The sequence below is a fragment of the Aphelocoma coerulescens genome, chromosome 4, assembly GCF_041296385.1.
Source record: "Aphelocoma coerulescens isolate FSJ_1873_10779 chromosome 4, UR_Acoe_1.0, whole genome shotgun sequence".
In the NCBI taxonomy this organism is placed as follows: domain Eukaryota; kingdom Metazoa; phylum Chordata; class Aves; order Passeriformes; family Corvidae; genus Aphelocoma; species Aphelocoma coerulescens.
In genome coordinates this window covers 60,607,569-60,623,953 of record NC_091017.1, presented here as the reverse complement: position 1 = coordinate 60,623,953, position 16,385 = coordinate 60,607,569, and the positions used below count along the sequence as shown (strand labels likewise).

Below are 16,385 nucleotides of genomic sequence, written 5' to 3'. Positions count from 1 at the left end.
ATTACATGTAAGGAACCTAACAGGTCTTCCTAAGGGCTGTGCCTCCAAATCCCAGCCTCCCGCTCTTTCTATGTAGCATTTGACAAGGAGTTCTTTCCGCCCTGCCCCGGTTCCCACTCCGCGCCGACGGACCCTCAGCGCCGCCACCACCGCAGGTCTCTGCGGGCCGCGCACGTGCCGGGCCCGCGGGCAGCACGAGGCGCGCGGTCCCACGCGCGGGGATGGGGGGGGGGGGAGGAGGCGGTGGCGGCCGTGGGCCGATCCCCGCCAGCAGCCGCCCCGCCCCGCCCCGCCCCTCCCTCCGCGCCCAGAATGGTCCCTCCTCCTCCGCCCCTCCTCGCGCCGGCGGGGGCGAGACGCGCGAGCAGGCAAAGGGAATCCCTCGGTTTCCCCTGAGCGCGCTCAGCTCTCGCGAGACTTGCGCAGCTCTCCGCAGTGTCGGCCGGCGCCAGGCTCTCGCGAGAGCAGCGCGGTTCCCACGCCTGGGCTGTTGTGTCTGAGGGGAGAAGCCCGGGCGCTGAGTGGGCGGCGCGCACCGCCCCCTCCTCCTGCCCCGCGCGTGTCTCGCGGGCCCGCGCACGCGCGCTCTGGGCCGCGGGGAGGGGGGAGCTCTCGCGAGAGTAGGAGTTTTGGCGAGAGTTTGTGGAAGATGGCGCCTGTTGTGACAGGGTGAGTGCGGGGCGTTCGCGGCGCCCGCCGGAGCCGCCGCCGCCCGGGGCTGCCGGGGCGAGGCCGCGCTGCGCCCGTTTGGTCGCTCCTCGGCCGCCGCTCGGGGGCACGGGGGGCTGCCCTCCGGACGGCCCGCGGGCGGGCCCTGCGGCGCAAACCTCGCGGGGCTGGGGTCCCGCCGGGTGGGCGCACGGAGGAGGCGCCCCGGGTGCCGGCCCGGCAGTGGCCGCGCTCTCCGTCCGCCCGTTGGCGTGGGGGTCCCGGCGGGTCTGGGCGCTCACTTTGCTCTCCTTCTCTCCGGCACGAACACGCTGGTCAGGACTCCGTGCAGGGTCAGTGCTCATCCCGGCTGTTTCGAAGCGGGTCCCGCTCTGTGGGCTCCCAGGGGAGCGGCGGAGCCCAGCTGGGAGGGGACCTGGGGCTGGCACGGGCTGTTCCCCCTTCTCGTTCGCCCCGGCTCGTGCCGCCGCAGGCGGGGGTCCCCCGGGCTCCCCCGGCCACGGACCGGGAGCGCTCGGACAAAGGTTTTTGCTGCTGTGGTTGGAAGTTCAGCGCGGTGCCCCGGCGCCCCTCGCACGGCGGGGCCGGCCATGGCCCGGCCCGGCGCTGTCACTTGGCGGCGGAGCGCTCCCGGTCGCGCCGAGCGCGGGCGGGCTCTCCGCCCCTGCTAGCAGGACACCCGTTCCCTCAGGCTGGGCGACCGATGTTCCCTTTCTCTCCTCTCTGCACACTATTCCCAGGGCTTTTTTGAGTTTTAGCTGCCTTCCTTCAAATGCTGCGGTGCAGGGAAGGGTAGCAGCCTGCCTACCCGACTAAGCCATGCTGGATCATAATGAATGGTAGTCTCCATCCCTTTCAACCACAGTGGCTAATACTTAATCATGGCTAGCCAGCTGCAGCATGTGTCACCGTAATAAGTGACACCCTCTTTGCCACCTACTGCTGATGAATAATAACAGATCCACTGCTGGTATACAGCATGCAATCACACCTGCAGTGTTACATTGCACGTTGCCATCCTTGATTGCTGCTGCTTATTTTAAGTGCCGTGTCCTTAATTTTGGGCTACCCTGGGCACGTGTGACCTCCCTCTATGTGTTGAGGGAAGAGGCAGTCAGGAGAAGGACAGGCTGTTTTCTATACTCCACCTGTTTGTTCCAAATGAAATTTTGTCTCGTTAAAGTACTTCTATGTCTTTCTAAAACGTGGACCTTATTTTAAGATTTCGCAGTGTGTCTGTGACCTTCTGTCTTCCCTGTGGGATTACATTGTCTACAGCATTGGCTCTGTGGTTAGAGAGCAACAGCCTGCTTGGGGGTGGGGTGGAGTTGGTGGTTGATGCTTTTGTTCTCGTGGAGAAGGTAGCATTATGGTATTTTGTTGTTTTGTTTGGCTGCAGTAGTGTTTCCAATTCCTCGCTCTTGTTTGTCAAAAAATAAATTGAAGCTTTTGCTTGATTTCTCTCCTTATGAAGGCATCTTGTGGCTGATACACAATTTCCCAATTAAATGTTCTTTAGGGAGGCTAATCTTATTTGTTATGATTCCTGGAGTGTACTGTTTTAGAGGTTGGAGTTGAAAGAAGGGAACAAATGCTTTTAAAGTTTGCTATAACTATTAGCATGTGCTGTAGTTAGCAGTTAAGTTTTTCCACGTTTCTGTTAGTTTACTCATCCGAATATTTGGGTTCCATTTCCTTTTGTTTATTGTTATTATTTGTTGTTTTTTGTTATTATTACAGGTTTGTCAGAAGTGTTGTAATGCTTGTGATATTACTTTGATCTTTTTCAGCTGTCTGTTAAAATGTTGACAAAACAACTGTCGATTATTTTAAAAACAGTGATCAAATAATCAGAGCAGTAGGAAAAAATACCATTTTAACAAGAGTGAAAAAATTGTGTGTAGTTTAGGTTTTTCATTCTACATTTTTTTGTTTAAACCTCTAAGTCAAATAGTTCTCTGGAAAAATAGTTTTGTGTTCTTATTGTTAAATACTTCCAGTGTAGGTAAAATGAAATATGCTAACTTTTGTTAATGTTATAGTTCTATTACATGAAGGAGCCTGATTTTTTTTTTTTAATTTTTTTTTAATTACATGACCTGTGTTTGGAGTGTGGCTCTGATGCTGAGTTGTCTGTATGTAGTAGGATTAAAAACTGATGATTCTCCAGTAGCCGATTTTTTTTCTTTTTTTCTTTTTTTTTTTTTTTCCCAAAATAGTTGGTATAAGGAGTTTTCTTTCTGGCCTGTTCTGTAAAAACTTACTTGGACAGAGGAAAAAAAGTGAAATTAAAAGCAATAACTGAATAATGTAATATGCAAATCCTGCATTGCGTTTTAATGGGCATCACATGGGCACTCAAACTTTGAGGCAAAGCTTATGGCTCTTTTGCACTCAGTGTTACCTGAATGAAGAAGCTTTTTTTTTTTTTTTCCTCTGTGAAAACGATATGTCTGAGCTTAAATTATGGTGCATAGGTTTATGCAGTATTGGATTGGAGTAGTAGGAATTTACTGCAGCAGTTTTGGGGGGCAGTCAGCATATGTTACCGCTTCGTTGTTTGCAGCATGTGGCACACTTGTGCTGCTGCCTCACAAGGAGGGTTTTGATTAAACTTGCTCATATGTACAGTGTCACAACCTAAACTGGGTGGTGTCAGAACCAGATATAGTGAAAAGGTAAACAGAAACATGAGACAAGTAATTTAAAATGAATTACTATTCACAAATATTATTTAAAAGAAGTGGATAATTTATAGCTGGGATTATAGGATAGTATTTTTGAGGTTTTGTGGAGTATTTTTGGTTTTGAACAATTTAGGGAAATACCATTTTAAGATGACAAAATTAATGAATATGTGCTTCTTTAATTATATAACATTTTGAGTGCAAACCACTTGGTTTTAAATAATTGCTGATGCTGCAAAAATACCTGTAGGCATCAATTAGTTTGAAAATTGCTCTGCTAAGTCTAATAAAGCCATGTGACAGAGAAGATCTCTAATGCCATGAATTTAATTTTGTAGTTTTAAAGTGACATAAAGTATGGAATAGTGTCTTCTCAGTAGCCTGGGACAACCTGATCTTTAATATACTAGAAGCCAACTTAGAGATGAGAGATTGAAATAATAAATAGTAAGCATTGTCTTGGGCACTCGATTACCAGTGAAAACCTCTGTAATAGCAGTATACAGTATAACATTTAGATTATTTTTCAAACAGGTTGAGAAGCCTTGAAAAAAGACAAAAATAACTTGAGTAGGCTTGTTACTGGTATGATGTTTTCCATAGGCACTGTACAGTAGAAAATTGTTTTAGTCACACTTTTCTAAGTAACAAGCTATTCAAGTTCCATGTCTGAATTAGTCATCCAGGAGTTCTGTGGTTATGAGGGGTTTCCTTACCCAGAATGCTTAATGATTTAAGGGTAGGGGAAGACTCATGAGATCTGTGATGGCACAGGAGAATGTTTGGCATCAGTGCTGTGAATTTTAGTGCAGTAGTGTAGATGTGACAGCCATCTGGTCATTTTGTTTCTTTGTTTTTAATGAGAACTAAGTAACTAAGAAAAAACTTGTAGGAGGTTTTTGAATGAGGGTGCTGCTTCCTGGAGCTCTCTGAACCGCAAGGTCAAGGGAAGAGAAGTTCAGAGATGAAAATATAACAGTTTATCAGAACTTTAATCTCATCTACATCCTGATTAGTAGTTTTAGAATGAGGACATTGACCAGTGAGGGTCTTGAAGTAGAGAGTGAAGTAGATGCTGCTCAAGAGATGAGGCAGGGGAGGACTTGTGTGATCTGGCTGTAGGCTAAAAAAAGCTATCGAGAGAGGAATGTTCATAAGGGTCAATTCTGGATCTTGAAAGATGAGGAAGTGTGCTTCATTATTTCAGGTGTGAACTTCCGTGGTCACTGATAAAATTTCACCTACTAAAGGGATGTGATGGGCGTTGCTAGGATCTCAACACCAGATTATTTCTAGGACCTATAGAGAACCTAGGTTTGAGGGCTAATGCCCAATTAGGTTCAGGACTTGCAGTAGTGGAAAGGAGACTGAAGCAATAGTAAAATGAGTAAGACCTGTGTGTTGTCTGTGCTGATACTGAGCTGATAGTGAGGCATCAATATGGGGAAAGAGATTCAAGCTGGGGTGTTGACTTGGACAAGCACAGGAGCTAGGGAGTAGAAAGGATACTTCTGATTGATGGCAGGGAGTTCATAGGTGAATTTGAATCCTGGCCCTGGACAGAATGAAGACGAATGGAAAAGGATGCAAGACCAAAACCTATGAAGTGATTGATAAAATAATACAGGTGAATGAGAAGGCTCCTTCAGAAGGATACACTGAAAGAACAGTTAGAATGATAAGGGATGAATCATGAGAGCAACAATGCCAAGGAAACAAGGGAGAGTTATTTCCAGAAAAGAAGCATTGCTGGTAGTCTTGGGTGATTGACAGGTCTAGGAAGATAACAATTACGTATTGATTCTGAGCCTCATCATAGGGTTAGGCTGCAAGAGATGTTAGTCAGAATGGTTTCAGTGAAGCTTAAGGAGTGGAAACAGGAATCATGTAGACTATAGGACTAGAATTCGTGGATGGGTTCTTCAGGCTACAGTTTTTACTGTCACTGAAGGTTTAAACAGTGCTTATAAAGATTTGAGTAATAGCATAACTACAGCTATTGTACTGTGTATATGCACCTGATGAGTGTTAAAGATTGGGAAAAACTTGTTTACAAGCAAATGAGTAGATGGTTTTGTGTGACTGACATTTAAATTGTTATCAAGGAGCATGAGCTGTCTAAAGTCAGACTATTGGGAACTCCTTGTGAGCACTATATTCTTGAAGGGACTCTGAAATGCTGGCAAAACCTTTTGTAGTTTCAGTAGGAGCAATTTCATGAAGTTAAGGTCTTAATTTGGATTTTATTTGCTTTCACTGTTTATTCCTTGTGTTAAGTAGCTCTTTGTTGTTTGACTTATTCTGGTTGATAGAGAACACAAAGAAAGTTTGAAAATAATCTTTCCATAGCTTGATTTCTCCAGAAGTAATCTGTAGACTGTTGTATTTGGCATAGTGTGTGTGTGTGCTTGTTACAGCCAATTAAAAGGCAATATCCTTTGCTGATATCTTTTTGCAGAAGTAGCTCTCTCTTAAGTATTGTTCCATCCTATGAATTGCATAAAGATCATGGGTTTGTCAATGACAGCAAGTTTCTTTCCTCTGACTTGCTAATTTCTGTTTTGCAGTAATAATTAATTTTAGGACTATTTTTCAGTATTATGAACTCCAATTTCTATGTTTAAAAATACTGTGAAAAGAAGAGCAAGTAGCCTGTAGGTATGTATAAAGTCTTCCTAAAAGACTTGTGGTGCCTTCACAAGTAAAGATTTTGAAGAAAGGTTTTATAGTTACTAATTCATTTTTGCTGAAGAGTACAGTTAAGGTGCAATGCATACCTGTTCTATCCTATGTTTGGTTTTTGATAAACTTGAAGAGATAGGTTGTAGTTTGGATTTGTAAAATACATATTTAATACAAACAGGTATTCTATCTTACACAACTTGTTAGAATCTCTCTTGGGATGAAGAATGTAGTTTCTACACAATATTAGTTTGACATTTGGAGAGCAAATCATGTCGGCAGAATTCTGAAGTTTCAGGACATCTGTTTTCTGTATTTGTAATACTTGCAACCCTAAATTCTTTGGATGTTAATTGCAAGCGCATTATTAACTGACCTATATGGCACTAATGTGCTGAAATACTGCCCCCCAAGAGCATTTCACAGGGAAGGTGTATTTTTAAGGTTTTTTTTTTAAATTTATTTCAATATTTTTAAAAATTGAGCAATTGTGTATGCCTGCTTTTATAGAATTACTTTTTTCTTTTGTCTTTAGGTGAAGAAGAGAAAAAGGTAAATGTCACTAGCCGTATTGTCAGATGAAATCTTAATTCTGTTGACAAAAGTGGATATGCCTTTTAAGTCTATGGTATTTCAAGGCAGTTTTATAATTATAAATAATAATTATATTCTTGATCTTAGTGAACTGCCATTATTTTTATGTGGAAATGCTTATAGCATTATAATATTATACACTTCATGCTTGAATATAATTGCATTAATTAACAATTAAGATTATATGACGTCAGAAAATAATACAAAATTAAGGTTATCTCTTGTAATGTAAAAATTCAGAAAAGGAAACAGCCAGTACACTTCTTTGAAAAAGAAATTATTAATAGAAGCAGTTTCCATATCCCTACGTTCTTACTGAGTCTTGGAAGAGTAAGGGCTAAACTTAGAGTTTATCTCATTTCCTGAGGTTCTACTTATGTGGTGTTCTTTACTCATAATTCGTGTGTGTATGTATTTTGTGGTTGCTACCTTTCACAAAAAAAGTTAAGTAACTTCTACAACCTGGAGAAACTCTTTTATCACCTTTGTTTCACATCACAGCCATTTTTCAGAGACTGTTTATACTGTTTAAAAAAATTTCATTTTCTGAAAAATACTTCCTGCTCTTCAACTGCACTTTAGTTATCCAGATGGTGACATATGGCCATGTATCTTCTTGCTCTTACGCTTGTGAATGCATAAAGTACATATTTGCACTGGTAAACTTTTTTACCAAGAAAGAAAAGAACGTAAGGGTTTCAGTATGTACAGTGTGAGAAGTCTCTTGATTGACCTTGCAGATTTTGATCCTTACAATAGACAGAGACTATTATTATATATAAGAAATGTTAGTATTATATATCTATTTAAATTATGTATAATATAAAATAAACAGATGAAGATAAACACTATTTTTCTTAGTATTTTTATTTTTAAAAGCCTGACTGATCATAGAAGTTTACTGTAAGATATAATTGTTATAATATTTTACTATTCGATTAATAAGATTGTTTAATGAATGACATGCTCCTGGGACATGATTTGTTCTCTCTAAAGCAGTCTAAACACTTCAGTTGACAGCACATGACTTCAGGAAGCTTGTGAGGCTCTTTTTTGAATGCGTCTTTTTATGTAGATAAGTCTTGAAACATTGATGTTGAGTTGAAGTACGTATTTCCGTAGTTATTTGAACTAAGAGAGGCCCTGCGGAGTGATCTTGGCTAGTTATAGGGCTGGGCAATCACCAGATGTGAAATTTAACAAAGGCAAGTGCCAGGGATGGGGCAGCTGTGGATGTACATAGGCTAGGGAATGGGAGGCTGCAGAAAGGGATCTGAGCATCCTGGTCAACAGAAAGCTGAATGTGAGTCAGCAGTGCCCTGGCAGCCAGGAGGGCCAAACGTGTCCTGGGGAGCATCAGGCACAGCATTGCCAGCCAGGCAACAGAGGGGATTGTCCTGCTCTGCTCTGTGCTGGGGAGGCCTCACCTCGAGTCCTGGGGGCAGTTTTGGGCACTGCAATGTAAGAAAGATGTAAAGCTCTTAGTGAGCATCCAAAGGAGTGCCATGAAGATGGTGAATGGTCTAGAGGGAAAGCCATATGAGGAATGACTGAGATCAGTTGTCTTGTTCAGTCTGGAGGAGACCAAGAGGAGACCTCATCACAGCCTACAGCTTTCTCACAGTGGGAAGCAGAGGGGCAGATACTGATCTCTTCTCTGGTGACCGGTGACAGGACCCAAGGGAATGGCCTGAATTTGTGTCAAGAGAGATTTAGGTTGGATATTAGGAAAAGGTTCTTTACCCAGGGAATGGTTGGGTCCTGGAACAGGCTCCCCTGGGAAGTGGTCACAGCACCAAGCCTGACAGAGTTCAAGAAGCACCTGGACAATGCCTTCAGGCACATAATGTGATTCTGAGGGTGTCCTGCACAGGGACAGGAATTGGGCTTGATGATCTTGATGGGTCCCTTCCAACTCGGGATGTTCTATGAGTCTGATTCTGAAGTTGTTTACATGCTTCACTTGAAAAACATGAAGACCATACAGTGGTTGTGGTTATGGTATAACTTTTCTTCATTTGTTTGTTATTCAGGAGCAAGAGCTTATCTCTGTTTTATTATATTATGTGACTGACTTGTATACAGTGCTATTTCATCAGTGCCTTGAAAATCCAGAACACTTTCTCCAATAGTGAGCAACCTGTATTGGCAACTAATTTTTAAGTGCTCTGTGTGAGATCACACCTTCATTTAATTTTTCTACTTCTCATAGGTTAGATTAAAGGGTATGTACTACAATGGATCCTTGTTAGTGTTCTGGTTATTAATCTAATTTCTTACAGTTATTTGAGTAGAGGAATGAACACTTAAATTTTTTCCTTTATGAGTACAGACAAATATAGACATTTTTCTGAATGTGCCAGAAAAAAATGTCTTTCTACTTTTATACTTGGTAACATTGCTTGTTCTGTAGGACCTTTCATCTGCACTTTGTTTTTTTCAAAGCCATTCTTGTGGCATAGTTCCAGTGTGTGGTGCTTTGGGAGATTACCAGGAAAACTTGGTATTGAAATGAAACTTCATCAGGCTGCTGTGAAATTCAGAATTTTCCAAGCCTGAAAGAGGGAATTGAATTGTGCAAAATACTGGTCCCTAATTTTTGCCGAACCATAGAAACTGCATGGAATAAAAGATACTCTTCAGAAAATATCCTGCTTTCCTTTTCCTGGCAGCTCTTATTTTTGCTCTGTAATTTAATTTTGTCTAGGAGCAGTGGCAAAGGATCTGCAGGCAGTGTTTCCAAGTTGTGGATTAGGAACTGCTAGTGTAGAAAATAAGGTTAAAGTTGTTTGCTCAGCAGAAGAATTTGTGAAACTACGCTTTTATCAGTTATTGATTACAGGGGAGGTTGTCTTGGTAAGGGGTGTTACTGCTTTCACTCATGATCTTACATAAAGGGGGCTTCAAAATAAAGGTCTAGAGTCTTGGAGGTGCTTGTGCACACTGAGTTTATGCCATTGTGGAAGAGTTCTAAGACCAGACAGAATAATAATAATGAGTCTTACTCAGTTATTGTTGTTGTTCCAGCTGTCTGCGTAAAAGCTCTTCATGTCCTGAACATGAGAAAACAAGCATAAAAACCCATTGACTTGCCAAGGTCAGACAGAGTCTGTGGAGAGGTGGAAATAGAATTACTGTCTCCTGCCTCTGTTCTCGTACTTGGTGTAGTTACGGGGTGTTTGCTGGGTTTTGACAGGTGACATCATGTTTTCTCTCCCAACTGTGGCTGTGAAAGCAGGTCAAGAGAAATAAGACTTCCTTACGGTTTTCATCTGCATAACAGAAAGGTATGGTAAAGAAGACTTGAGTGACTGTATTCATCATTAATGTGTTTTGGTTATAGTGAGGGATATTAGAGTGGACACTAGAGAGATGCTGCTCTTATATAATTGAGACAGATGCGATGGTTGGGGCATGGCCAGTAGATAAATGTGCCCTGTAATAAAATTAAGTGATGCTGCAGTGTGCTGTTGCCATGTCTTTATACTGCGGGAGAAATTATTCTGTATAGGTACTTATTTTCAAAACTGGAAATACATCACTGCTTTCCAAATCTGCCACCCAGCTCTGGTTTCAGTAGTGAGTGTCAGAATTCAGAAAAGAAAAAGCTTTGGTGAAAGACTTCTGTTGTTCTGCATGTGTGTGCTTCTTTTCATGCTCTCTTAGTTTTGCAGTAGATACATGGTGATGACTAGTAAAATCCTCAATAAAGTACTACCTTCCAGGAATTATGGGGATATATCAAAACTATTTTCGATATGCCTTTTTGTCCAAGTATTTTTCCAGCCAAATTTTTTTCTTCTGCTGTTCAGTACTTCTTTGTCAGCACTGAGTCCTGGGATGTTGTTGGTTTGCTGTGGTTTGTTGGGGCTTTTTTGTTTTGGTTTGTTTTTTGGTTGGTTGGGGTTTTGTGTGTGTTTTTTTGTTTGTATGGGGGGGGTTTCATTTGTTTTTTTTTTTAATTTTCCTTTGCATTCAATTTTTTTTTTTCATTTGCTATTGCATGGTTGATGTTGCTTTTGGTTTGTTTTGTTTATGTGTGCATTACAAATTTCTCATTAATAAGTCATGCAGAGCAGTTAATCAAAATAAGTATTTGGGATCAGGCTTCCTCTTTGAAAGAGGCTTGTAGCATACTTGATGCATTGTGACAAACTGTTTCAGTCAGCACACATGATAATGACATGGAATTCTGATCACAGTATAAAAGTTTAAGGGATTTTTGTATAAGTACTAAATTTACAAGAGTGCCCTCCTCTACTGATTGTTTTGCTGTTGATTATGGAGGTAAACATGTCTCTTAGTTTGTAAGAGTGATAGAAGAATATGTTATGTAGAGAGAAAAAACCATGCAGTTCTCTAAAGTAAATTTTTTGCTCTAAGAGTCACCTAAAGCAGGAAAGGCATGAAAAACTATTTTGGTGATCTGTTTTAATTAATAATATAGATGTTGGCCAGGCTTATGTTCAGTTTTGATAATACAGTAAATAAGATTAGTGTTCCCAGTGCTTACGTTTAGATAGCAGCACTCTCAAAATACCAAGAACTGTGTTAAAACAAACGTGAGAACTATGCCAAAACAAACGTCAGAACATTCTGCCTTTTTTTTTTTTTGCAATGGGCAAAATACCTGTGTTTCACAACAGTTAGCAGGCAAAACAAAGGAGTTGTTATGAAACAATATTTAAAAAAGGTTTTACTGAGTTTACTCCCAATTAGCTTGTTGAAGTGATAAATCATACCTCAAATGCAAAGGAAAAGTAGACTAGGCCTTTACAGTAATTTGTGATTGTTAAAGTGTACAGAAAGTGTAGGGCAACTTTTGTTACTTGATCCCTTGTGCTATAAGGGTAGTAGTCATTCTTTTTGACTGGCTGCATCTGCATGTAGCTTTTGAGACTGCAGTAAACAAAAAGTGACCTCAGAAGATACGCTGAAGGTTCCTCTCAAGACAGAGTTTGAAGCCAGTCCTTATGTGAGTGTTCCTTCAATGTAGCCTGAATTTCCATATGGAAATAAAATATATAAGAAGAAAAGCTCTGGGCATATCCCTTGTTTTTCCAATGTTTCTGGTTTCCATGGTTTTTCTGGAAAAAATCTTAACTTTATTTTTTGATTGTTAAATACTTAGTAAATAATCAGAAAAACTGAACTGACCTTCCTGCCTTACTGTCTCACCATATTGCTGGATGGCACTTAGCAGTAGACTGGTTAGACTTGTCAGTTTGCATAGTCATGAAAGTTGTATTGCATCAGGTTGAATTTAAAAGTTTATCTTTTTCAGTTTGACTAGTTCACTAAAAAAAACCAAACCAAAAGCAACAGAGGGTATTAAGCGGTGATGAATATTGTATCTGTGGAGATAGGAGACTTCTTCAGTTATTGGAAGTTTTCCTCTGTGCTTACTCTGCATAGGATTCAAATTCTGGGTATCATCGTTGGAAGTACTCAGCAGATTTTACTGGTGACAACTTCTGATCTCGTACCTAATGGCCCTGATTGTAGAAGATTTTTTTCAGTAATGATATTACATTTTTTTAAGATAAAAAATACTATTCTGCCATTGTACAAACTGCATTCCTAGCTAATATTTTCTTTTTTTTTTGTTTTGACATCAGTTGGAAAACATGTATAGCCACTGCTTGACATTCCTTTCCTCTGATTCCAGTTTAGATCTGGTCAGTTCTGCTTCCTCTTGTTACACATAAAGCATACTGAAATAACACAGAGTATTGTATTTTGCTTGGTCATTTTGAGTTCTGTTCTCTCCTGAATTTTGTGAGCAGCCCTCAATTAGTTTTGCTTCTGGATCTCTTTTTTTTTTTCCTTCTCTTTTATTATTTTTAGTGGAATAGCACACCAGAATACTTTGTCTGTTTTTTTTTTTCTGTGGAGTTTTTGTGTAAGCCCCATTCTCTTTGTTCCTGGGCAGTCCATGTTCACTTATGTTTGTCCAGGGCAGTACTTTCAGACTACTTCCCAACAGTGTTGTTCCTTTTTTCCCCTATATTTTGCTGTTAGGCTTATGGTGTACTTTGAGCATCACCACCAGCATTATCTACAGAGTGGGGAAGTCACTGTTGCTACTCAGCAATCCAACAACTGTATGTTTTAAATCAAGTCCAAACCCTGTTCCTTACTTTTGGGAACTTGAAACTTCATCAGTGTCTTTGATCATGAGAGGGGCTGTCTAATAAGCACTTGTATGCGACTTGTCTCCCCCCATAAAAACTGATGAGGGTTGGAGAGAAAATAAAATCTAAAGAGTTCAAGAACCTGAGATATCTCATGTAACAAAAGACAAAACTGATACTGAGAGAGGAGTAAAACTTAAGTTGTATTGGTAAAGCCAAAGAAAGATCCAGTCTTATTATTGCGAAGGCAGGAAATATATTTTGGGAGGGGCAAGAAGGCATAGTGAAGGAGCACTTTATTTTGGAGGAGTTTCGTTTTTTGCTTTTACCACCCTTCTTTCTTTTGAAATGTTTCAGTCCTCTTCATGTATGGGAAGCCACTACTATTTTTTTATCCTTTTGCTACTCCAAAGAGAATGGATAAAATAGAACTTTGAATGAATACAGACTACAGTCTGTTGCTATAGTGGCTTTGTAGGGTGTATATTGAAAGCTGTGAAGAAGCAGGACACTTTGTTCTTACCAACATGGTATATTTCTAAAGCAACAGAACAGGGAGAAAGGATTGTTTTTGAAGTGATGAAAGCAAACAAAGTAAAGCTGAGACCAGGTTTTGAAAGCTAAATTCTGTAAATAAGCATTGCCCAAAAAATGATGGGTGTGTGTCTGTGCATACAGGTACACTTAAAAGTGTTTGTTGTACTTTAATATACAACTTGGATTTATATTTACTATACAGAAAGTGTCTTCTAACATAAGATGGGTTAAAAGAGCATTGTGATGTTCTGCATAAAATTGTAACTTTTCTTTTTGCCTGATTCAGTGGTTGAATACAAGCATTTGATTTGGTTTTTTTCATACCATTTCAGAACCCTAGAGAAATGGTAACATACTGGGGTGTCTTAATATAAAAATTACCAATTTGATTGAGATAGTTCTCTCCTACACTTTTTATTCTCATTATAGAAGGCAACTTTATTAGTAATACATGTCCTGATCTTGTCTGTTCTTGCTTCACAAAAAGCTTAATATAGAGGTATTCTGGAAGTAGATGTGTAACAATGGTGCACTTTTTCTTTCAACAGTGAGCCTCAGTTTACTGTTGCTGATTAAACAGCTCACATAGCCCTTTGTCTAAAGTATTCTTCCCACTTCATTTTGTAACAAAATTTAGAAAGTCAAACAGGCATATCATTTGGATATCAGAATTGAATAATGGTTCCAGCCAGCGAGGCTAATGTGTGCAACCCTTCTCCTTCGGTTAAAGGTTTTTTCCTTTGGTAAAAGGAGTCTTCAAACTATCACTCTGGCAACACTGGTCCATAGTTGTAGAAACAGGAAGCAAACACTTAAACATTGTCCCAGATCACCATTGCTCTTTCAGTCTGTGGCGTCTTCCTTTTTTTCAGTTGCTTTCTTAATTTCTTTCTTGGAAGCCAAAAGTAGCTTCATGCAGTTCTCCTAAGAGTTGAGTCATTTGTCAGCTTCTCCTTTGCAAATAATCTGTAATGGAATCCACTATATTTTCTCTGCCTGAGGCTGTTTATTGCATTGTCCACTTGCTTTTGACTTGCTGTCTCAGTCCTTTTGATTGCTTATTCTGTCTGTTTTCTGCAGTGTCTGTAGTTAATTGTAGCTGTTAGAAACATCTTGAGGACTCAGAGTTCAAATTGCCCTAGGTCTTGGCACAGTGTCCTTCCTGTAAGTAACCTGCATTCACCTGTCACTCAAGCGGCTTGCAAGCTGTTGGGTGGCATGCAGGTCCAGGGAGCTCTAGGATACCTTAAAGGATGGGCTCTGGTTTTCCAGCCAGGATAACTGGGGCTCTCTATACTCGTTACGTTTTGGGAAGAATGGTGTGCCGATGTTGAGCATACTTCAGGTTTGTCCCAACGTGTGCTGGCATGGCCAACCAGGTCTTATAACTAGTAAAAGTATCATAGTTGAAAAACTGTTGGGTGCCTGTCATGGCATTGTTTGTGAAGTTAATGGAGATTTATGTCCTAAAGGGCATTGTTCTTTTTAGTTGACAGTCTCTGGAGGAAAACTGGAAAATCCTTTCCTTTTTAAAAGAAACCAAAAAACTAACTTGACCCAGAAAACTCCACAGCACCACTCCTTTGCTGCCTCTTCTCCCCTTTGCCAAAAATGACCGGTAGAGATTTATTATGCTTTCCCTTAAAGTTTGTGGTTAATTTTATTAATACACATTTGTATTATCATGCCACACCTGACAGCTGGTTTCTGTGTGTACCTTCAGACAACAGTGGCCTTGTGTCGCAGCACTTTGGTCAGCGGTTAGCATCTGTGACTGGTGAGCTGTGTGATTTGCAGGCTTTTCCAGTGTCACTCCAGTATGAAACTGGATTTGCTGACCTGTTAAAACTAAGTTTTAGTTCTGGGGTGGAGCGACTCTTTGAGGCTGATCGTATTGATGATGTGAAGTTGCCTTCAGATTTCCTTGCCCTGAACTGAGAATAGTCACAGACAGGAGAATTTTATGGGGAGGTACCATTTAGGCTTGTATGGTTCTTACTCTTCTTCAGCTGTCCATTAATCCTGCTGCTGGAAATGGAGAAATGGATTGCTGGAGCCTTGGCCTGAATAAGAATAACCCTTGTGCCCGCTAGCAGTGGGAGCAGAAGGCCCTGCACCCCTGGGTGGATTGTCTTAACTCTGTCCTTCTTCCTCATCTTTGCCTCACTTTGTAATAGGGACAGGGAATGGAGAGGAATGGATGGACACTGGTGTGGGGTTGGGGAACAGAATGAAATCTCTGAAGGTAGATAATGATGTATATATATATGTGTGGAGGTGATTGTCTCTTGAATTTTCTACTGCTGCAAAGATTTTGAAGATACTTTGGAGGTGGGAAAACTAGATTTTGCTATCTCAGTGTTAAAAGTTTTTATCTGATTCTTTACATTTTTATTTATTGGGGTACAGAAACATTGAGTGGCTTCTCTGTTTTACACATGTACTTTTTATTTAGCTGTAGGGAAGTTGTACTTTCTCTCCCCCAAGGGAGTTTCCTGTGTATATGGAAAAATACAAAACAGAAGTGAAAAATACCTCAGGCTTCCAATATTGCTCACATTTCACTTCTCCCACTACCTTTCTTGTCATATAAATAGTCCAGCAGTCCTTCCCCTGCCCTATAGCAATACCATCTATCTAAAAAGCTAGATGCTATCATAGCAAATATGGTAGCTAACTTGTCACACCAAATTATTACAACAACCTGTAAACCACTGGGGAAATAAAAAAAATTTACACGGTGCTACACTTTTCTGATGTTTATCTTTAACTTGCCAGAATGTTTTATTAGGCTTTTTTCAGGCTAGTAAATAGAACTTTGATACCTGTTCCAAGAGGTTTATAGTTACGAATACATTCAGTATGCAACTCATGGGCTTTTTTTTGTTTAAAAATCCACTTAAGGCAGGGGCCCTAAAACTGTGTGTAACTAAACAGTTACATTGCATTTCATAATGTGTTACTCTCACTAGAAATTCTGGAGATCCTCTGTTTTCAATCTGACTATAGAGCAAATGGTTTCTCTATTTCTTATGCCTAGGTGAGCAGTATGTAGGTAACGTATTGTATTCAATATGAATGC

The 16,385-nt window shown here is 40.7% G+C and overlaps 1 protein-coding gene across 3 annotated transcripts in view; it reads left to right on the top strand.

Annotated features, from left to right (window-relative positions):
* The first annotated feature begins 440 nt into the window (after nt 1–440).
* RBPJ (recombination signal binding protein for immunoglobulin kappa J region) overlaps nt 441–16,385 on the top strand; it is a 63,320-nt gene continuing 47,375 nt past the window's right edge. Inside the window, exon 1 of one of the 3 annotated variants that reach the window (XM_069014308.1) lies at nt 441–669. In XM_069014308.1, coding sequence (XP_068870409.1) covers nt 650–669 — 20 coding nt within the window. In that variant the 5' untranslated portion in view covers nt 441–649. Of the gene's footprint in view, nt 670–932; nt 1,002–9,829; nt 9,920–16,385 lie in introns of those variants that run through there. The other 2 variants (XM_069014311.1, XM_069014309.1) reach the window with 2 other exon arrangements.